General features: G+C 41.1%; 1 protein-coding gene across 1 annotated transcript in view; it reads right to left on the bottom strand.

The window, feature by feature from the left end:
• Positions 1 to 23021, bottom strand: part of SLC19A2 (solute carrier family 19 member 2) — a 132607-nt gene that overhangs the window by 80392 nt on the left and 29194 nt on the right. Inside the window, exon 2 of the mRNA XM_044071839.1 lies at positions 12941 to 13133. Coding sequence (XP_043927774.1) covers positions 12941 to 13133 — 193 coding nt within the window. The remainder of the gene's footprint in view (positions 1 to 12940; positions 13134 to 23021) is intronic.

Genomic DNA, 23021 nt, shown 5'->3' on the forward strand with positions numbered 1-23021 from the left:
AAATCACAGGATTTGCAGGATGTAATTTATTGCTGATGCTTATTACGGTTTTGGGAAGGGCAAGCGGCAAATAACCTCGGCCCAGATTACAGGATGTGCTTCATTGCTGGTATTTAGAGTTTTGAGGAGACTGGGAAGCACTGAACCTTCCTTTGTCATTACCAAATCCTAATGAACCAATTTTTGCATTAAAAAGGCTTTTTTGCACAAATATTATTTGTACCCACACATCCTCTTTCCAATGTCATTCAACATCTCCAAGAAAGGCACAGCTTCAGTATGTCCATCCATCCTCAACCCCTTTTCCCATTTTGCACATGGGGTTGGGATGTCACTTCAGCATTGACAATCATCTCGAGCCAAAGTTTACACCGCCGGGTGGCTAGCCCTGCCTCGGTAGTTCATTCATACCACTCACTCGCACACACCCTCTCACCTACAGCCAATTTAGAGCATGTCCAATCCACCTACTGCATGTCTTTGGAATGTGGGAGGAAACTGACGCACCTGGATGAAACCATGTGATGGCAGGGAGGACATGCAGACTCTGCACAGAAGGCACCCCAGCTGAGAATCGAACCAGAGAATCTGTTGCTGTGAGGCGACAATGCTAACCACTGCAACACCGCAGCCATGTGTCTGCCCTCTAAATTGCATTATACCTAGCCACATTAATATTTTTACTCACTACTGACAGATAAATTTGTATACAACTACTGCCTAACTAAGCTACACTTATTAGACAATAGCAGCCTGCTGAATAAGTCTGAAACCAGATAGCAATATTGCCCTCTTCCCCCTCCAGAGGTCAGATTTCTGTCAAACTCATTACTACTTTTCTCAGATAGCATTCTAGCAATAACATTTTTAATTGCGGTCACGAGCAAAAAGGCATGCAGCTCCTGTTGCAGTGGGTTAGACCTACGAGAAAATGTCATTTTAGAAATCAGCTGTTACAATACTCCATGGATGACCGGACAGCTGTTACAATATTTCATGGATGACTGGACAGTATAGATGATCATCTTATAGAGGTTGTAGGTGCTATCAAGATGTAGGCAGCCTTCTTCTGGAAATGGTTGCATAACTAAGGCTACTTAGTCTTTTGTGAATCCAGCTGGATTATCTCTAATCCTCTAGGCTTCCCAAAAATTAGAATGCTCTCAACCCTGAAGGTTTACTAGGCAGCCCACAAGTTCAAGTGCACCAGCAGTAGCTATGCTTGCTGCAACTCACAAGCCATTAGGGTTGCAGCTCACATGACCTCTGACTCAGAGACCATAAAGTTTCTTGAGGGACAGACTCCATTCAACTGATTAGGAAGTTCATGGTTTATAAAATTTCCAATAATACTTTTGAATTGGGCATTCTTATTTGGAGAAAAACTAGATTAAGGCAGGATTTGTTATTCTCAGGGTACAGAAAATGTAATGAAATATAAGCTTGACTACAAGCACAATGGAATATGTTGTGATAAGCTAGTTATCCAGATAAATAAAACACATTCTTTTTATAAAACCACCCAAAGCTTTCATTCATGAAGTGAAATGGTATGCAGAAGAATTAATTTATAAATCCATTTTTAAAATGCTTGCCCTGGAGAGAGTTTTGATGGCACCAACACAGCAGTACAGACCAGATTTCCCTAGATGAAACTCATAATGTAGGCATTGCAGACAAACAAGGCAAGTTGAAAGATATAATTATTGCAACTTGTCCCGAGTATGCCTCAGAACCTCCACCCAGTATGTCTGGGTCAGTTCTCATGGGAGATGCCCAGGGTGATGTCCTCAGAAGGCACTCATACCATCAAATGACATCTCTCCAAACAAAGGAGCAATGGTTGCACTTGGATTTTCTTTCCAAAGGCCACTATCATGGGGATTGAGCCCAGTTATCAGGTAAAGAGCCCTCTTTTCTGCTACTTGTGTATGTAATCTTATCTTTTCAGTCACTACCCAAAGGTCGTGACTATAACTGAGGATGGGGACAAATGACAGAGCTTCTCAAAATACCAGGTGCTGATTCCTTCCAGCCATTCTTGGAGAATACAACAGTCTGTGAGGCAATCAACAACAGTACACACTTTACAGTCATCAGCAGACTTGGCCAACCAGACTTCTTGGACATCTGACACCACATCTGAGAAGTAGATAAACAGAAGGGGACACATCATAGAGCCCTGATGGACTTTACTACTCACTAATTTAGTTCTTGGGAAGGCAGCAGTAGCTCCTACCCTACAATTATAATCAGAGCGCGAATTAGGAACCCATCTGGTAATATAAGGGTTAATATTTAAGCTAAGTTTATCAGCAGTGCCAGGCATGATGAACCATGCTGGACTCTAACAAAGTTAAGAGGCAGTTAGAATGAGCCCTTCAATGGCATCAGTTACACCCTCAACAGTTAACCAAAGCAAGCAACACCTACCTTCACAAAACCATACTGCCCAACATATGCAATTTTCAAATCAACTTTTCTGATAATAAGATTAAGATCCACTCTGATTTTACATATACTAGTTAGGCTATTGGGACAATAATTTCCAAGGTCAGTGACAACACTGTTCTATGTAGATGCAACACTACCGCTGTTCTCTAAAGCTTGGGTTCATATAATGTGGACAGGCTCAGATTAAAAAGCTTAAGGGAGAGTACATCGATATCACGAAATAGGCAGCCTGGCATAATATCTAGGATCATTTATTTCATAGGTAGGTACTAGGCTATTGGCCCTAGGGCCTATATAAAAGTCTAGCCAAAAAATGTACCCTGGCTTTCGCCACCCAAGAAAATTTTATTTTATTTATTACATTTGTTAACCGGATAGTGTCCGACTGGGCCAGAAGCACGTTTTCAGCGGAGGCCCGGGGTGAAAGCTCCACAAGCAGTAACAAAACAGCAATAATAATACTTTCATAATTATACAGTAGTTGGTACATAATACAAACAATTGTGTAAACAGTATACTCAAGTGAAAGGCAAAGCCATTGTTAAACTTGTACAGAAATACAAAATGACAAAGTCAGTGCACACAATATAAATTCAGAGACAGTATGTACATGTATAGTCAGTGAAATAATGACAGAGTTATTTACTATTCCAGATGTATGTACAGTATGAGATTGCAGAGAGATGGAGGGAGTATAGTAGGAGGTTACAGTAGAGGATAAGGTAAGGTATAAGGAGGTAGGAAGAATTAGCCAGGTGAATAGCGGGAACAAATCCAGTGTTTGGCTAGGTAGTTCTTTAGGAGTTGTTTGAACTCATGGTGGTGAGGATTTTGTGTGATGGGCTGTGGAAGAGTATTCCATAAATTGGCAACTTTGTTGGAGTAAAGTGAGTTGCCATGGTAGTTGTGGGAGCAGGCTACCTTTAGCAGTAGCTTGTAGGATCACAGAGCTGCTATTTTAATTTTTGGTAATAACTTTTGAGATCCGATCCATGTTGATAATGGGAAGAGCAGTGCTGAAAGGTTTAATGAAGGGGACACTGGGATGTGAGGGAGGTGCAGCTTTGTGCTCAACTACCAGCCAAGATATTTGCTATGGCTTCAATACAAAAGAGGTAGTGGATTTTAGTCCAAGTTCAGTGCAATAGTGGGGATTACTTAGAGTGTTCTTAATATAAGTGAAAAAAAAAAAATCATCATTTATCTAAGGAGTTACCCACTTCCAGTTCATATTTGGCCTTACTCTTCATAATAATGTATTTAAGATTCCTAAAAAAAAAAACAAGAAACAACTTTGCAGTGTGGAGGGTGTGATGTTCAGTTCCTGAATTATGTTAAGCACCTAGTTCATTAATAAAAACCTAACTGTAAAATAACATGCTACAAAATAATAAAATAGGAAATAGGTAGTCCACAGAGTTAAAAATGGAATATCCTTTCCTGAAACATGCAATCCAACTTGAGTATAATGAAAAGCATCAAAACATTCCTTATTTATATATAATCAGGTTATCTGGAGCAAGGGAGTGGTTACAACGGGTGGTTCTCAAGAGCAATAAAAGCATTAAAATCATTCCTTTAACAAAGTCCCCCTTCCCCCTTAACACCACAGTGTAATCAGAGACTGTACTACCTAAAACTAAAATGCTAGAGACAAATTACAATACAAGACCAGCTTGTTAAAACTCTGTAGGCTAACCAAATAATCCAAATTATATTAAGAAGCTAACAAAATGATTAGCTTGCCAACAGAAAGATCTATCATTAGACAACTCAGAAGGGGACAGTGTTGGGTGGGAAGGTTGACTGGGGTTGTACACCTGTCAAAGAGCAATGCAGGTGTCCTAAGGCGAGCTCAGGGAGGACAGAAACCACCCCATGGAGCAGAAGGGCAAAAGTTCACTTGATCTTGATTCTCTGTATGACTACAGACCGTGAAAGGGGGTCTTCATGATCATTTCGGCTTTTAAGCAGGAGGTGTCAGAAAAATTACCACAGGGATAACTGGCTTGTGGCAGCCAAACATTTATAGTGATGTCACTTTTTGGTCCTTCGATGTCAGATCTTCCCATCATTATGAAGCAGAAGTCACCAAGCATTAAACTGTTCACTCACTAATAAGGACCATGAGCTGGGTTTAGACAGTCATGAGACAGGTTAGTTTTACCCTACTGATGTGTTTTTGCGATAGTAATCCTGCACAGTACGAGAGGAACTGCAGGGTTCAGACATCGGGTGTGCTTGTCTGAGGAGCCAATGGTGTGAAGCTACCATCTGTGGCATTATGACCGAACACCTCTAAGTCAGAATCCTGCCTAAACATAATATTTCAGTGCTGCAAATCTTTGGCTGGCCATCGATAGCCGGCTGCAAGGTCGACAAGGAGCACTGCTCATCACTGGGTCGGAGCATGGACAGAAGGGGGCCACCTACCTCCAGCAGCACACTGCAAGTTCATAGGGAAGCGGGTGCTAAATCATTCATAGACGACCAGATTCTGGGTCAGGATTTTGTACCTAGAACAGCAGCCATCTACTGAAAGCCAGCCTTTGAGCCAAGCTTTTGTTGCAGGCAGAGCGACAGGCTCCATGCCCTCGTGGGGAGTAGGGACTTGTCCTCATTCATCTTGGCCCTCCCCATGCCCCTCCTTCTCTCCCCTTCGATCCAGATCGCCGGTTGGACTTTGTTCGGTGAGGGGAGACAGGGTCCTTCTGGCCAGGGGAAGCTCTGTCTGGGCGCTCCCCAACAGCGAGACCTCCTACGTGGTTTGGAGGACACCCGATCGCCCCCTGCCATCGGCTCTCTGGCACCTTGGTCCAGATAGCCAAAACACATCCGGGTGAGGATGGGGCTGAGGATTGAGGACCAAAGCATAAGACTCATTCCCAGAGGGTCAAATCCCACGACGGAGGATGCGGCCTCGGCTCACGGGAGAGAACCACCATAGGAATCCATTTCCTTGGACCTGGAGAAGGGGAAATAGGGCCTCTGTGGCATCACTGACCCAGGGCCGGATGGAGGTGTCTGCCACTGGCAGGCCAACGGCTGCCCTTGGAAGCCAGACCTGTGATCCTGTCCCAAGGGAAGTAGAGATAGGGCTGCCATGGTGTCTCGGACCCAGGACTGTTTGGGGGAGTTAGGTCAGCCTCCTGTTCTTCTCCTGGCACAGGGGGAGATGGCACTTTGCGAACAACACCATCCCTCAGGCAGCAGCCAGGAGGCTCAAGGTGACGTGCGTTTGTCAGACCCTTGCACAGTGGAGAGAGACAGAGACTCACCGCCAGGGGAGCGGGATGTGGAACCTCAGGGTCATCCCCTCTAACAACTCTAGGTCTAAGGCAGAGGGGAAAACTGGTGTGACTGAAGTCCAGATGAGAACCTCTCTGAGGCCCTACGGCCAAGCAGAGTTCCATGAAGCTGGGAAGGATAGGAGGGAAGTTCCCCCAGAGACTCCAAGGCATGAGTGATCTGGGACGATTAGGCAGCCTGCAGGAGAAATGAAAGCTTGAGGGACGGTGACAGGGAAAGGAACTCTCTTGGCTGGGTACAAGTTAAGGAGGGCATGCCTTGGGCTACAGAGTTGAAAAAACAATGAGAAAAATGCTATAAGGAAGTTGCAGCACTGCAAGCCTAAATTTCTTGAAAGATGGCTAGCTGTATCTCTAGTAAACAACAGGAATTAGGAAAATTGTTAAAATGTGTACTTCCCCTTACCTGAATGGTGGAGTCATCAGGTAGGGGAAGAAAAGACAGAAGAGGAAGGAGTCATTTTATCCTGTAGTTGTCCTAAGTACCTGGCGCAAGTTAATATTTGAGTGGATAACAAACATTACCTTGCTGCCCTCAGACAGTCTGAAAGAATGACAAGAGTTGTACTCTGTTATATAGGGAGTGTTACCAGAACAATGAAACCAAATTTCAACAGTAACACACAATGAATGTCATCAAGTGTCAAGAAAAACTCCAAATCAGACAGTTTATTACACAGAGTGCCACCATTAACTCATTCTCTCCAGTGGAGCTCTTTTGAGTTTGTACTCCAACTTCCAATGGGTGTGGCTTAAGTTTTTAAAAAATGAAGTTGGCGCCACACAGTTCGAACAAATGTTCATAACTGTAGAACATACAAAGGTCTTAATGGTAAACTATTCAGCAGAAAGTACTGTTTATAGTGGTTACAATCACTAAATTCTAGGTGGATTTTATAACTTGCAACAAACACAACAAATATTAACTGTAATACTTTATAAACAACTTACAATATCTCAACAAGCATTTAAGCAAAACACAATCTTAGCAGCATTTTATTCATACAGATGAGCTTTCATACAAGGTTAGGCAGTTTTGTCTGTGTAACTTGACTGTTGAGATATATAGAAAATATGAACACTATTTATATAATATTTATTTGCATTGTAATAATCAATATATTTTAACTCCACTAGTCAGAAATCAAATGGCATTAGTAGGATGTAACTACAGAAACATGTCACTAGACTGTAATGAGTTAATGTAATCAAGATTAGAATTTGCTAAACTTGAATGACTTAAATGAACTTCATCTAAAAACGGCACTATGGGGCAGAAAAAGTCTTCACCAAGATATGGAAGACCTGAAGGGGGAGGTGAAGGCCATACCTGGCAAAGCAGAATGACCTGTCAGCTGTCTTCTTCCATGCGGACACATGCAGGATCCCTCCTGGGATGACAGCAGTTAATAAGAAAATTGTTAAGTAATTTAGTTTCGTTTGAAATTGTTGCATCATTCTAACAGAAGGTAAGACGCTGCATTCACGACACATGCCTTACCTTTCGAGGACACAAATACACAGCTCAACTACTTCTCTCTTCATCTTTCCCAAAGTAGAGCATCCAAGGTCATTCATCCCAACATAGGCAATTGCAATGTAACAGGCTTGAGATGAAGTGATCTAAGGGATCTGGTCACATCCTGAATTCTGGTGCCAGAAAAAGACATCAGAGTGTGTCCCTATCCTTGCATAGCCTAGTGACTGGAGCATTTGTGCCAACCTACAAAGTCCCCTATTCCTGTTGCATTAATGTGAGGCTACAGCCTTGGAAGTGCTTACGGGAGTAAGCATGGGGCCAGGGGAACCAGATTTAGTTGTGAATGAAGGTGCAAAATGATGAAGTGTTAGACAAACTAGTATATTACTGAGCTTTGCACAAATGAGGTCTTGTTTCAGGTAATGATTTTTCAATAACCTTGGCAAAATGAGACTACTGTTACCTGGTTGCAGTTCAGCTGTTAAGCTTAATGACTTGTGAGGTGTGTAACACCAAACTCAATAAGCATCGCCTCTCAAGTAATGTCAGTAAGGAGAAAAATCAAATTGCGAGCCCATGTTGACAGTGACCAAAATGTGATTAGATATTCATGACCACCTAACTGTTGGAACATCACAAACATTAAGTAAGAGTGCTTAATCGTCCTACAGTTGAACAAAATTATCTGGATGAAAATATTCATTTTTAACTCAAAAGGACCTCAGAAAACCAATGAGAAATGCAGAAAATGGTACAGTTGCATCCAATAATTCAACAAAAAGCAGGAAATTAACTAAGGCGGTACTATAAGTAAAATACAACTTGGTACAAGTCCAAACACAGATTAAACAAGGGCTCCAATAAGCTTAGCACACCACAGCTCAGCACTTTAGCACCAGCAGACTAAACTAAGCTACATATGTACTAGACAATCACGGAGCTAAAGGGAAAAGCCCCAAAAAGCACGAAGGGAAAAAAGATGGCCAATTTGTTAGGAAAAACTCAGGGCAAATAGCAGCTAATTCAAGCTGGCAGGGCAGAAATTCTTCCTCTCATCAGGAAGAGCAACCATAAGCACCAGACTTAAGATGCAGGACCAAGATATCACTTCTTTCAGCTTTAGACTTACAGGTGGGAATTGGTCTTTATGGGAACAGTGTGTGTACAATCCAAGTGCTTCCAGGTTGCAGGAGGAGTATTTTCCACAGAACAGATAACTCAGGGTTTTACTTACTATTTTGACTCAGTACTTAACTATTTTGACTCAGGTTACTGATGGAGATATTTTTAGGAGAAAAGCAGAGGAGCCGTAGTGCAGTTTAGGGGATCCTAACAGTGCACCCAGTGAAGGGAGTCAATAAAAGGGGAGTTATGATGGGGAGATAAAGGCCTAGAGTCTCACTCAGAGTATACTAAGGGGAAGTAGAAAGTCTCCCCAAACTTCAGAATGAGTTAGCCAATACTCATCTAAAGTCAGAGGAGGTAAACACATAAGTGGGGTCCAGGCAATAGAACTTATGAGTTGGAGAGTCATAAGGAGGACCATCTAATGGTCTCTCTCTGTTACCCATGGAATTATCTCCTGGAGTGTCGACCAGCCCTAAAGATGGTTTTTCCATGCCCAAATCAGGCACTGAACAGCCAAAAAGGACATGACGGACCCCCATTGTGGCTGAAAGGACTACATCAGAGGAAACCAGAGAAGAGGAGTAGTCTGAGGAGCAACAAATGCCCACTGTAGGTTCACCCACTACCAGCCGAGGCTTGGACTGAGCCCGTATACTAAAATGATCCTTTCTTTGCCAGAATATGGTTGTTTTTGCTTATTTGGCTTTTTTATTTCTAGGAACAGCAGGAGTGGAACCAGCAGGATAAGTATCCATGCTTTAGCCAAGGAAGTGAAGACAAAAGAGGTAAGCATTGCAGCAGCATATCAGTCAGAAGGCAAGTTGCAACCTAGTACACCCAACACACAGTTCTTGTCCCAGACCCCTCACAAAGAAAAGCACAAGCAGCACACAATTTCATTGTCAGCACTCATTTTACCAAGATAAAAAAAAAGTCATAGTAAAGATAAAAATGTCAGGTAGGTTGTCACTACGTGAGCAAAAGCACTACACTATAAAATACATCTATCTGCCCCAAAATAAATCTTTTAATCGCAATTTACAGAGTTTACACAAGCAGAACATATATTTAGTCCAAATTAACTAAATGAGACAGGTAGCTAAAGATAGCAGTCCCCAACAGGAAGGTTCCAATATTGATAAAAAAAAATACCATGTTTCTTAATGGAACAATGCCACTTTTAAATCAGAAAATTAAATAAACATCTTTCTGTACAGGGCAACAATTTCTGTGTGAAGGGGTTCTCAATGAGGACTTATCTGCCTGAAACAAAGCTCTTGGTCAGTTGCTACTCCTGTGAAGCCCAAGAGATGCTTCTTCTCATGATGGCAAGACAGTACTGAAGAAATCTTCACTTTGGCTGCCGATTTCCATTCTTGGGGCTAGCCAATAAGCAGTCAGAGTGAAGGTAAGAGGGGAAGCCACAGCTTTGTTAAGCTTGTTGGTTATTGCCTCATGACCAGGAAACAACTCATGTAACTTAAAAAAATACTGCAGTGTGGGAATGATGTACATCTTCAGGGCCAGGAAGAATGCTCAAAGTACCAATTAACTGATGTGGAACTTCCTCATTAGTTGGTGGGGCCGTTATGACTTGTGATAGATATGAAGGCTCACACACACAATTTTGTGGGTCTGTTCACCTCTCCAGGATTTAGTGACAGGAATCTGACATCAAAAGATTGTCCCACCCACAATTTTATGGGGGTTGTTCACTTCCACAGGATTTAGTGACAGGGATCGGGCACCAAGAGATTTGTAAATGGCAACTCTACAGTTACTGACCCCTGACAGACTATTGCACTCTTTACTAACCCCTCATTTACTACTACAACACTTTCTCAAATGTGCAGATGGTACCAAGATGATCATAGTAGCCACCAAGCCCTGAAAAATGGGTACATTTTGAGACCTGGACCATGTACTGATTTCTTCACCTACGATGCCTGAGCTATGACTTTTTGAGCAAACTCCAAGGTCAGGAATGACTGGCACTGAAGAGTGACCAGCACTGCATCTTGGGAGGCAATCTCCTGAATCAGAATAAAAAAGAAAACCCTTTCAATTTATTAGCACCTTCCAGAGACTGTAACCACAAGTTTGTCAGCAAAGTGGTACTTCCGGGAAGTCCTTCAACTGGATTACCAGAATCCAGTAGTCTGCATTCTGGAATGTAAGAATGTCATTTCTCTGCAAGGTTTCAATCAACATAACCAGCACACCTTAGTACAGACTGAGTGCTAAAGTAAGCCCTGATAGCAACCTTTTGTACTGAAGTGACATCTATCCATGGAACACTGGATGGACTTCCTGTGTGGGACCCAGCGAAAATGCTTTTCACCGAAGAAGCACTTTTGCGCAAGAATGCCTGTTGTCGAGGCTGAACTACGGTACTGGTAAGGGAAATTTCCCTTTTCCCCACTGTAGTGCGGTCTTGGAGGGAGAATAGTAAAGTGGGGGGCTGGGGGGGTGCAGGAGGGGCAAAGCCCCCCTGCTAAAATGTAAATAGTGTTTTTTTTTTTTTTTTTTGTAACACGCTTTAATGAAGGTGCTTTTTCAATAAAAGCGCTTTTGTTAAAGTATGTTCGGTTATTATGGATTTGGACGTTTGCTCATTTGAGCAAACGTCCTAGATCCATATATATATATATATATATATATATATATATATATATATATAAAAGTTCTTAGAATGAGAATATCACCTATTTAGTTAAAAATAAATGTATTTTCAAAATTAAATCAGCTAATTCGGGGCAGTTTTACTTCTACCTTGTAACTTTTCATACTCACTGTCCTTTACACCGTGGGCTAACAGTATGTGTAGAAATGTTGGTATGGTGCAAATTAGCTAGCTTCAGCCTCCACCGACATCAGATTCCTGAGAGTTCTATTTCATATGCAATGTGACTGAGCTTCAAATATCAAAACACCCCAAATCGATACTGCATGCTTAATTATACCTCATTAAAAATGAGCAACTCATACAAAGACCTATTGGTGTCTCAAAAATGTAAACATTTTCGTTACAAATATCTACTGCTGGTACTAATAATTCTCTCAACAGATGGTTAATGCATAAAGGCCTTATGACTGCAGACCTTAGCAAACTTGTGCATGTCAGTTTTGGAATTTTATTTCAATTGTACATCTCTATTTGACACATTTTAAACAGCATTAAGGGATAACATGCGTGGATATATACAGCCAAACCTGTGTGCACCCTCCGAGACTTAAGTTGAAATGCTGTGCAGGCACAACACAAACTTCACCAACTTGCGTACATGACAGCACTCCAAGAAGTTGCTCACTAATTGACTGCCTGGTGAAAAAGTACATGGCTGTGCACTAATGAGTGGAAAACAATGTGGTGGACCTGAAGAATAGAATAGTAGAACAGCTGCTGAAGCAGATGCCAAAAACTGCCAATGTGACAAATGCAGAGCTGGTTAGAGGTACAGTTTACACAGATAGTCTGGAAGCCTGGCTTATACAGCAAGTCATGTGATCACATAGGGATATCTTCCTTTTAAGGAGATCTGTCAGAGATGAATGGGTGTTGATATGTGTGTGAGGATGTGTGTTGTGTGCGTGGGGGGGGGTAGAGGTCCTCAAATAAAGGTCCACAAACCGTCTGTTCGATTAGACTGCACCTTGGGTGATGGAGTGTGTTGTACTTTTCACTTCTGTTCTTGTCCTAAGTAGGAGTGGAACAAGGATGAACACAGAAGTAAAATCTACTGCTGCGACCCATGATATACTCTGGCATCCCTTTTGGTAACAAATAACTTGCTGATATGATGCAAAATCTCAGTTTTGAGGTTGTCAGTAATACTGTTCTTGGTTTTAGCACTACTTACACCAAGATACATATTTTCAACTCTTGAAAGGAACTCCCATGCATTCTTAAGATGGCAATCTGGGAAAAGGTTTCCTAGAAGCACTTGTCCACTATAATGGGGTGTCACACAATGGACTCAAGATTCTTATAATTGGCGAGATATAGCCAAGCAAGGTAGAGAATGCAAAAAGTGATAACATCCATGGAAAGTCAACCATTGCACTTTTTACCCTCTCTATCTTGCCTGGCTACATTTCACCAGTTATACCAATAACTACAAGTCCACTGGAGAATTACAGCAAAATATGGGTGTGCATGTGTTGTGGGGGCATCTCAGAACAATGTAAAGTTTATATTAAGTTACAGAAAATGTAAAATTTGTTGATACAAGTTACATGACAATGAGAAGGAGTGTCATAGGAAAAAAAAGAAATCCAGCAGGAAATTACTTGATCCATAGGTCTCAAAATACAATCAGCTAAATTGTTAAACATTTTGGTATAATGTAATATTAATTTAGGCCAAGTTCATAAATAATTTCAACAGCTGTAGGCTTCCCATTATATGTTGTCTATTGGGACTTGTAAAAAAATTCATATATTTAATACCCTTTTCGGTGACCCCCTGCTTAAGAGCATTTATACTTTTTATATCAGTGTCCTTTTTTTCCACTATACCCTAGGGTACGCTTTAGCATACAATAAAGTAAAAATCTTAAACAATACTTGCGTTGCTATGGTGATGAGCAGCATATACAAGCATCTGAATGCCACATATGATGCGTAGCACACCCAAATATTTTTGGAAGTATCCATGATGTACATGGCTGCAGCGATGATGAGTGAGAACATTGCAAGGGCAAGCTCTCCCCAGACATTCCAGGATATCTTTATGAAGCCAACAGCAAATGCAGCAACAGCACCTATAAACAAAACACACACACGAATAAGATACTCTTGGTACATAGTATAATGATTATGCATATTAAATCTGTATAATGATTATGCAAATTAAATCTGTTTCACTTTGTTACAGTCTTTTGGCTCTAGAAAAGCTAGGATTACATATGTTAACACATTCTTTCTTTGCAAATAAGCCAATACTCTGTGTTCTAGAGCACGGGTTCCCAAAGTGGGAGCCGCGGCTTCCTCACAGGGGCGCCGAACATACCTCTCATTTCCCCACACTTTTATTTTAAAAAATAAATCCTGGCATTTTGTGAGCTGACGTCAACACAGAAGTGACGACGTCATCTCCATGAGTCAGCTGCCAGCCTGTCGGAATCAAGCTCAAGTCTCAACGTGCATCCATTTCCGGCTCACACATGCATCTCTTTCCAAATGTTTTGAACGCCACAATGCGAGTCTGGTGGTGCTGGTGGATTTATATGAGCTGCAAGACTGAGGATGAGGAATGAACGTTTCGGAGTGGTGAGGCTGATCGCTACGGTGAGCTGCCGACAGAGGAATGGACGTTTTAGAGGTATGGAAGCTGCTGTTTCAGTTTCAGAGGTATGGAAGCTTCCAGTGTGTGTGTGTGTGTGTGTGTGTGTGTGTGTGTGTGTGTGTGTGTGTGTGTGTATGAGAGAACTAATAGAAAATCCAGCTGTCATTGCTAGAACCATCTGGGTGCAAATGCAAATTTCAGCCTACTTTCCTATGGGAGTTAAGCTCCTAGCCTTGCTAACAAACTAAGGCTCCTAATGTTGGTGTGGAAAAATAATAGCGTATGTATGAGAAGCCATGCTGTATTTTATTTGTTATATATATTTTTTTGTGTAGGGTATGCTTTGAATGCAGATTTACCATTTTTTAAAGTGACTTTTTGCGGGAAGCATTTAGAATTGTAGCTCAAGTCTATCTTCTTCTTCTTTCGACTGCTCCCATTAGGGGTCGTCACAGCAGTGCTCTGTCACACCAGCCACCTGCATGTCCTCTCACACCACATCCATAAACCTCATCTTAGGCCCTCCTCTTTTCCGGTTACCTGGCAGCTTCATCCTTAGCATCTTTTTCCCCAATATACTCTGCATCCCTCCTCAGCACATATCCAAACCAACGTAATCTTGCCTCTCTGGCTTTGACTCCAAACCTTCCAACCCGGGCTGACCCTCTAATATATTTATTCCTAATCCTGTCCATCCTCGTCACACCCAGTACAAATCTTAACATCTTCAACTCTGCCACGTCAAGCTCTGACTCCTGCCTTTTTGTCAATGCCACTGTCTCCAACACATATAACATAGCTGGTCTCACTACCCTCTTGTAGACCTTCCCTTTCACTCTTACTAGTACTCGTCTGTCACAAATCACTCCTGACACTTCTCCATCCACTCCATCCTGCCTGTACTCTCTTCTTCACCTCTCTTCCACACTCACCATTACTCTGAACTGTTGATCCCAAGTACTTAAACTCATCCACCTTCACCACCTCTACTCCCTGCATCCTCACCATTCCTCTATCCTCCTTCTCATTCGCACACATATATTCTGTCTTAGTCCTGCTGACCTTCATTCCTCTTCTCTCTACAGCATATCTCCACCTCTCCAGGGTCTCCTCCACCTGTTCCCTATTCTCACTACAGATCACAATGTCATCTGCAAACATCCATAGTCCACGGGGACTCCTGTCTGATCTTGTCTGTCAACTTGTCCATCACCACTGCAAATAAGAAAGGGCTCAAAGCTGATCCTTGATGTAATCCCACCTCCACCTTAAACGCATCCATCACTCCCACCGCAGACCTCACCGCTGTCACACTACCCTCGTACATATCCTGTACAACTCTTACATACTTCTCTGACACTCCCGACTTCCTCATACAATACCACAACTCCTCTCTAGGCACCCTGTCATATGCTTTCTCTAAATCCAAAAAGACACAGTGCAACTCCTTCTGACCTTCTCTGTACTTCTCCATCAACACTCTCAGAGCAAACATCACATCTGTAGTGCTGCTTCCTGGCATGAAACCATACTGTTGATCACTAATCATCATGTCCCTTCTTAACCTAGCTTCCGCTACTCTTTTCCATAACGTCATGCTGTGACTGATCAGTTTAATCCCTCTATAGTTACTACAGCTCTGCACATCACCCTTATTCAAACACTTTCTCCATTCCTCAGGCATCCTCTCGCTTTCCAAGATTTCATTAAACAATCTAATTAAAAACTCCACTGCAATTTCACCCAACACCTCCATGCTTCTACAGGTATGTCATCTGGACCAACAGCCTTTCCGTTCTTCATCCTCTTCATACCTATCCTTACTTCCTCCTTGCTAAGCCATTGTACTTCATGATTCACTATCCCCACATCATCCAACCTTCTCTCCCTCTCATTCTCTTCATTCATCACCCCCTCAACGTACTCTTTCCATGAAATGGTAAATTTGATTAACTTTTGCTCGTTGCTCTGCAAAAATAGTTATGCTTAACTGTAAAAGTTACTCAGTAGGTGGTTTGTTATAAATTGTGTAACATGTTTGGGGGTGTGCTTTAATGAGCAGTTTGTATTTTTTTTTCCTGAAGTTGTGCTTTGTGTTGATTTGACTTTCTGGTGTCCTTTGTTTTGCCTTTCTAATTCCGTTTTCATAATGTGTTTGTTATATAATTGTGCTTGGGTCACAGTGGGGTTGCTTCGTACTAGTCAGTGTTCCTTTCTTATTCTGCAGGGTGCTAATTCTTCTGTCAGTTTTAGACTTGCATTACTATTAAACCCTGTTGTGTGATTAAGTAGTGAATGGTACTAAATTTGTTCTTTAATGCTGAGCCGTCATGAAGTGCTCTTCATGTTTTCTGATTGTAAGCTTGTTTTGTGGTGCAAATGTGTGCACTTTGAGATCAAAGATGTGCTCTCTTAAAACTTGATGTTGTACTGCGATATTAAAGACTGATGGGCAGTGCAAATTGTGTTCAGTCAATTAAACTGTGGAAGGCTATTGCTTGAGAACAGCTTAGTCGTTAAATGCTTGCTTGTGATGCAGAAGACTGTGGGTTCTACTCCCACAGTCTGTACATGCATTGCTGATACTGTATGGTGTACTTTTAAAGGGGGTGGGTGTAACAAGTCAAGGGTGTAGCTACAGATAAAACAGAAGTGAACAAATATCATGCACAAGGGAATTTGTGTCTCAGTGGAAAAAGCAAAAAATATTAACCCAAATTCAGGAACAGAAAATCAGAATGATTATATCCTGTGCTGCATTATAAGAAAAAACGTGTGTCTGGAAGTAGACTTTTATGATGGAAATGTTCTGAATTGGGCAGTTTTGTCATTGGTTCATTTTGTTTCATTGCCTACTACTGGAAAAATGTTCAAACAGTAAATTTAAAATGCACTCAAAGTCTAACAAGTGAGCTGTATTGCACAAGGAATATCATTTAACGTCAGGAAGGTGCATCAAAGAATGAAGGTATGTTTCTTGTTGTGTGTGCAAGGGGCCTATGATGTGAAAACAGCCCAAAGGTAATCATTATTCACCACTGGCCACATGCATTTTCTTTGGATGCGTGTGGGTTTCAATACTGTTTCAATGAATGTGAGTTTCAAAGCCAGAGAAGTTTTAATGCCAAGTCTATTTTCATTGTGTGTGTGAGACAGTATTACTTTGTTTAGCAGATACCTATTAGTGTTTGTGCATTGTGCTATATAAAATGTAAAAGGAAAATCCAAATAATCATTGAGAAGTAAAGCAGTATGCATGCACACATTAGTGTTTATGCTAAATGGGGCAAAATAGCCAGGTTATGTGACATTGGAATGGCTGCAGGGGGACTCTGGTGCCATATTTTGGTTGTCTGTTCTTCAGTTTTCGTTTGAAAGTTGGTACCTAACCTTTTAATTAAAAAAAAATAAATTAGTAGCTATTTTGCAAGGTATACTTGTTAGAATTTGACGGGGGTTCTCCTTGGGAAAATGTGGATTCAGTAAGGGAGTCGAGAATCGAAAAAGTTTCGGAACCACTGCTGTACAGTACAAAGTATGCCTACCTACACTCTTGGATCAAGCCAATTAACAGACTGCAAGATAAGAAATCCTCCGGGACCATATAATCGAAAAAAGGACCAGCAATGAACTGATGAGCTATGAATGTGCTTGGGATTGCTATCAGACCCTGGATTTGAAAAGAGCTACCATTAACCAGCATATTATCTGAACAAACTTTTTTCTTTTCACTTGCAAGTTCATTTGTCACATGAAAGTGAACTTCATTTGGATATTGGGTAGCACAAGAGCACAACGATGGCAAATTCAGTGTAATGAATCACACATTTTATTCACGTTCATTGCCATATACCAAGACAAATGCAGCACATATTTTATTCATTAACATTATTTTGCAGATCTGCCCCAACTGCATACTTCTCAAATGTCCTTGATTTTGAGATATCCCTGATTTTGCCTCAATTTGTGCCCCTCAAAATATTACGGGCAAAACAGTGAAAGTTATAGTCATTCAATAATACCATATTCTTCAGAAAATTTGCATTAACTGAAATCTCTGATTCATTAGTAATGTGAACAGTATTTGCCCTAAAAGTGCCCAATTTGGGAACTTTTTATTCCTTAAATAATAGGTTGAGATAATGTCTCATTTTCTTGAACTTGACATTTGCCAAAATCTGTTCCTGCCTCTCTAGCAATCAACAACATGGGTCACACTATTTAGGGTTGACAGACTCCCATCTATCAAAATGCAGTCAAAATCACAAGGAGCTCCCTCCAATCAACTCTATTTAATTTTTAAATTTGATCAAAATCTAGACAGAATTGACAGTTAAAATATTAAACTTGCTCTTAAAATATTAAAGGAACATATTCAGAATTACAATACAAGATACTTTACAGTACATAATAACAGTGGTTTTGGCTGCCTGGACTTAACACCAGCTTTATCATTCAACTTTTCAGTTAAAAAAGGATACTCCAAAAAGAGAAACGGTCAGTGATTGACTATGGAAAAATCCAGATGTCAGAGTTACTGCCAGAAGTAAAAACATTACTTTGAAGTACTACCTATTATGAAGATGTTTTGTAGGATCCCAATCATGTGGTCTTAGTTGCATTCATCTTTTGAAAAACCTTCTTATAAACTTAGTTTTCTAACCAGTCCCATGATAGGACAATGCAGTCAAGCCAGGATGTCATGTCAAATGCTAGGAAATCAGGAATAAAATGTCTAGAAATGGTAAATGCTCAGTCTTTTTTTTTTTATGACCATTTTCTCATCTCAGTAATCAAGAGTGTTCTTCACCTGGGCACACCGCCTCTCACAGCTGTAGGCTTCTGTTTTACTATTTTTTAATCTTTCCTTTATTTATATCTCATCAGCATAAATTTACATACACTGATCAGTCTTCGTGATTTCTAGCATCAACATTTTCTAAGACAAAACAGTAAGATAATGACTGGTGAACCATCAGGACATCTTATATACAACTGAAAGCCATAACTGTGACCATACCCTGGATGTAATTTCACACTGAAGCTGTCCTCAGTGACCTTGATTATAAATACATATACTAATAAACATAAGACTCGACTTGTAACACAAATTTAGTAAAATGATACAAACTCAGATTCAATGGGCTCCTGTTTTAACTTTTAATGCAAAAATGCATCATTCACCTACGACAGACCAGGTGTCATTACCATACAATGGTAAGTAGGGGATCTGATGCTGTGTGTGGACTGTAAGCGGCAGTTATTTCCCTAGGCTACATGACTGGTAACAGCCAGCACTCCATTGCAATTTGCTTTGTGAATGGTGTACATTCAGTGAGAGGGTGACTTGCATACATATTACATGAAAGTAGTATAATGCCTACACTGAGGGGTAAGACGTACCCCATTGTGTTGCTTCTTTCATGAATCACAATAAGCTTTAGTACAACAATCTATGGTATGTCGCGTCACACCTGGTTCGTGGTTCACAAAGTTTATGGACAACACCCTAAGCTTTCCCCTAATATGTGCTCCCCTAAAATGATATTCTTAATTTTGGCTGCCATAAGAGAGACAAATAGCTCAATGTTTGTCCAACCTTACACAAGCTTAAAGGTGTAACAGTTCTCTTTTGTGATGGTGGTGGCTTACATTTGAATAATGAACTAGATGTGAGAAAGCTGACAGTGGTGAGAGGCCCAAGTATCTCTGTTCAGCTCTTTTTCTCTAAGGTGAAAAGTGTGGGTTGTTTCCTGCCTAGTTGTGGCCCCTGGCAGTAGCCAGGGACTGTAGATGAAATGGAAAAAACGAAGGGATGCAAGCGGGAGGAGGAAGTACATGGTAGCACAGACACAACATGGTGGAAGGAGTGTACATGGTAGGACATGCACACAGTGGGAGGACTACATGGTAGCACATGCACATGGGGGGGAAGACTACATGGTAGCACATGCAAATGGAGTAGGGAGACTGTTAAGAGAAAAAGTTTTAAAACATACTATTATTTGTCTCTTTCTACCATCTAGCAAAATGAATATGCTATTTGCTGAAGTGTTGGTAAGAAAAGGTCACTGAAATATGTTTATTAAAGATGGGCTTTATCTATGATGGATGCAGTTTGCTTATGAACTTGAATAACATCTGTTTTCTATACTTCTGAATAAAAGTTAATTTACTGAGGCAGGCTCTGGAAAATTCCAGCTACCACTGTAGTTTTGAGGTAAACATTCTTCACTAGCTGTGGTTTTGAGGTAAACGTTCTACACTAGCTGTGGTTTTGAGGTAAAACATTATTTTCGGAGGTAATTTGTGATCCTAGATGTTTTTCATAGCCAACTGTCAATTACAAAAGCTATTTTGGTTAGTAACAGGAAAGTATAAAAGTTGGATGTCAGTAACCAAGCTGATCAGATTGAGATCATCTTGGCCAACATGTTGCTGTAATCTGGTTAGCTCCAAATAAAGAAGTTTTTCATCACCTGAGGCAGATGTGACTCGCTTGAATTTTTTATTCTGACATTTTGGTCCTTCGGACCGGAAACCTCTACGAAGATACGGATCAGACTGACAGAGACCGAAAAACCTGCACAGGTGAGGGCTTCTTATCTTAAGATTCCCTCGACGGAAAGCCCTCCGACTGATTTGTCATTGGAAAGAGGCCGGACGCTCTCTGATCCCTATCTGAGGGATGGTTTCCGAACCAAAAGGGGGAAACGGAGTCTCATCTGGTTCAGGTAGGATGAAAATACCTTTTTATCTTTTAATTTAATCTTGTCGACAGGGGGTTTATTTTTAGTTAAGGGTTTTATTTTTAGTTAAGGGTTTTATTTTTAGTTAAGGGTGGGTAGGATAATTGTTAACATTATTTTGTTAGGATTACATGTTATTTTGTTAGGATCCCCGTTAAGATAGCCCTATGTTTTTAAGAAGCCCTGTAAAAATAATTTTGATGCAGTCCTAAAATATACAGTCCTAAAATAAGAAATCTAAGGAAAACATGGGTTCAAGTTGCTGCAAGTGTGAGAGTGATGCCTGTTTAAATGTTGATGCTAAGTATATGAAAAGTTTAAACAAAAATAATCTTACATTTTTGAAGAGGTGGAAGTTGAAATATGATTTTGATGGTACACCGAATAAGAATGCCTGTGCAAAATTGGTTAGAGATTTGAAAAAGAGATGCAGGAACTAGAACTAAAAAGCAGAGACAATTGGGATTTCCCCAAGCACAAAAATGGTTAGAAGAAGCAAATAAACGAGCTATAAAAGAAAAAGTGTCAGGAAAATAAATCAAAAGGGATCACTGGTGCCAAGTGGAAAAGTAGCTTTATTTTTAAATAAAGAGGATGAGCACACAGTTTGTGCAGTACAAAGGCAGGCAACCGCCCCACCGTATGGTGAAATTGCTGCTGCCATAACGGGGGAACCGCCTCAATATCAGTCTGAAGATGTGGGATCTGTACAGCAGGGTGGGTTATTAGCTGCTCAAGGAAATGTTGTGACCCCTCCAATTTATCCACAAATTCCCGTAGTACCTAAGGTTGCTTTGCAACAGGTAGACCAACCTATGCAGTTAAGGTCAGGACCAGCAGGGCAAGGACGTTGAGCTATTAAACTTTGACCATTCAGAAGCTCTTCCCTTAATACAAGTTGCAAACCCACAAGCAGGAGATGTTGGACAAGAACCAACTATTTTAGTTTATCGTCCCTGGGCTAGAGAGGATATAAAACGAGCTACGGATGGTATTCCTCATCCCAAGGTTAATTTTCAAAAAGTTTTCTGAGGACATAGTTGGTATGCGTTTAAGTTATCATCTAAATGGTTTAGAAGTAGAACAAGTAGTGCGACAAATCTTAGGTCCAGATTGTGGCACTTGGACATGTAAGGCAGATGACGGCACTACATTAATGCATAATTCTGGGGTGTTCACACGAGTCACTGATCTGTTAAAGAGAATTTCTGATAAGTGGCGTCCAAGAGCAGATTGGACAGTAATAAATCAGTGCCTCCAAAATGATGATGAATCTGTAGATCATTATATTGTAAGATTGACAGAAGTGTTCAATAACCATTGTGGAATGATGATTCCGCAGGATCAGACTAATGATAGTCCGTATGAACAGCAATTAAAAAATGCTTTCCTTAAAGGTTGTAAGGCTCCGATAAGTAGTTTTATTACTAAGCACATGGTAGATCACAGAACATATAGACTGCAACCTTTGTTTGAATATGCACGACATGGGAAGCGACATTTTAATCTAAAAAAGAAAAAAAAAAGTACAAGTGTTAGCAGTAGGGGATGATGGTGGGATATTCCTAGTACAGGACCAAAGGGGGCAAGGGCGCCGTGGTGCCGTAAAAAAACGTGGGGGCCCACAATGGGACACGTTAAATGAACCGGGTGGACATTCAGCCTATAGGGAAAGGTTAAAACATGGAGAATGTTTTAAATGCGGTAGACGTGGGCACTTCGCTGCCGACTATGAAGAGTGGCAACATCCCCCACAGCTTACGAACAAGGGCTCCGCATGACTATATGATAGTAAAGAAAGGCGCCATCTTCATTATGGGGATAATGAAGAGGCAGACACTCTCTACGATGAATGTCAGAAACACTCTAATGGAAGGGCGGGATTGTGACTGTGAAGTCACAAACCTGGCAAATTTGGGTATTGCTATGCATCTAGATCAGAAACCCGTGATAGAGTTTTTGGCCGAGGGACAGAAAGTGGAGTTATGTGATTCAGGTGCATCGCGTACACTTTTGGGTCCAGCAGTTCTGCCTCCAAACTGTGAAACAGATGAGTTTGTCCTTGTAAAAGCGGCAAATGGGAAAATTTATAAGGAACGACCGTCTCATCCTCTACTGTTCACAGATCCGCAAACAAACCAAACTGTTAGGTGTAGGGTAATTATATCAAAAGTTTGTCCAGTTAATTTGCTAGGAAGAGATTTGATGGATGTGTTTGGAATAGCGGCAATTCCCACACCTAAAGGTATTGAGGCAAAAAGGTTAGCGGATGGCTTAGTAGTACAGGGAGTACAAGACTTGTTTTACTGGTATAGCCTAGACTTGATTTCAGACGGCCCGGGGAGGGTTGATACAGAGTTGATCAATCTAGCTCTAAGTAAATCTAGGAGCGGGTCGCCGCAGGTTGCGGCGCACTTACATTGTACTATGTTCTACAAGACCCTTGGTCCAGATACAGACTGCCCGGGGAGGGTTGATACAGAGTTGATCAATCTAGCTCTAAGTAAATCTAGGAGCGGGTCGCCGCAGGTTGCGGCGCACTTACATTGTACAATGTTCTATAAGGCCCCTGGTCCAGATAAAGAATTTGAAAAAGAATTCTTTAAGCACAAGTG

This window comes from Protopterus annectens, chromosome 5.part0, assembly GCF_019279795.1.
Source record: "Protopterus annectens isolate FY-2018-M chromosome 5.part0, PAN1.0, whole genome shotgun sequence".
Lineage (NCBI taxonomy): Eukaryota > Metazoa > Chordata > Ceratodontiformes > Protopteridae > Protopterus > Protopterus annectens.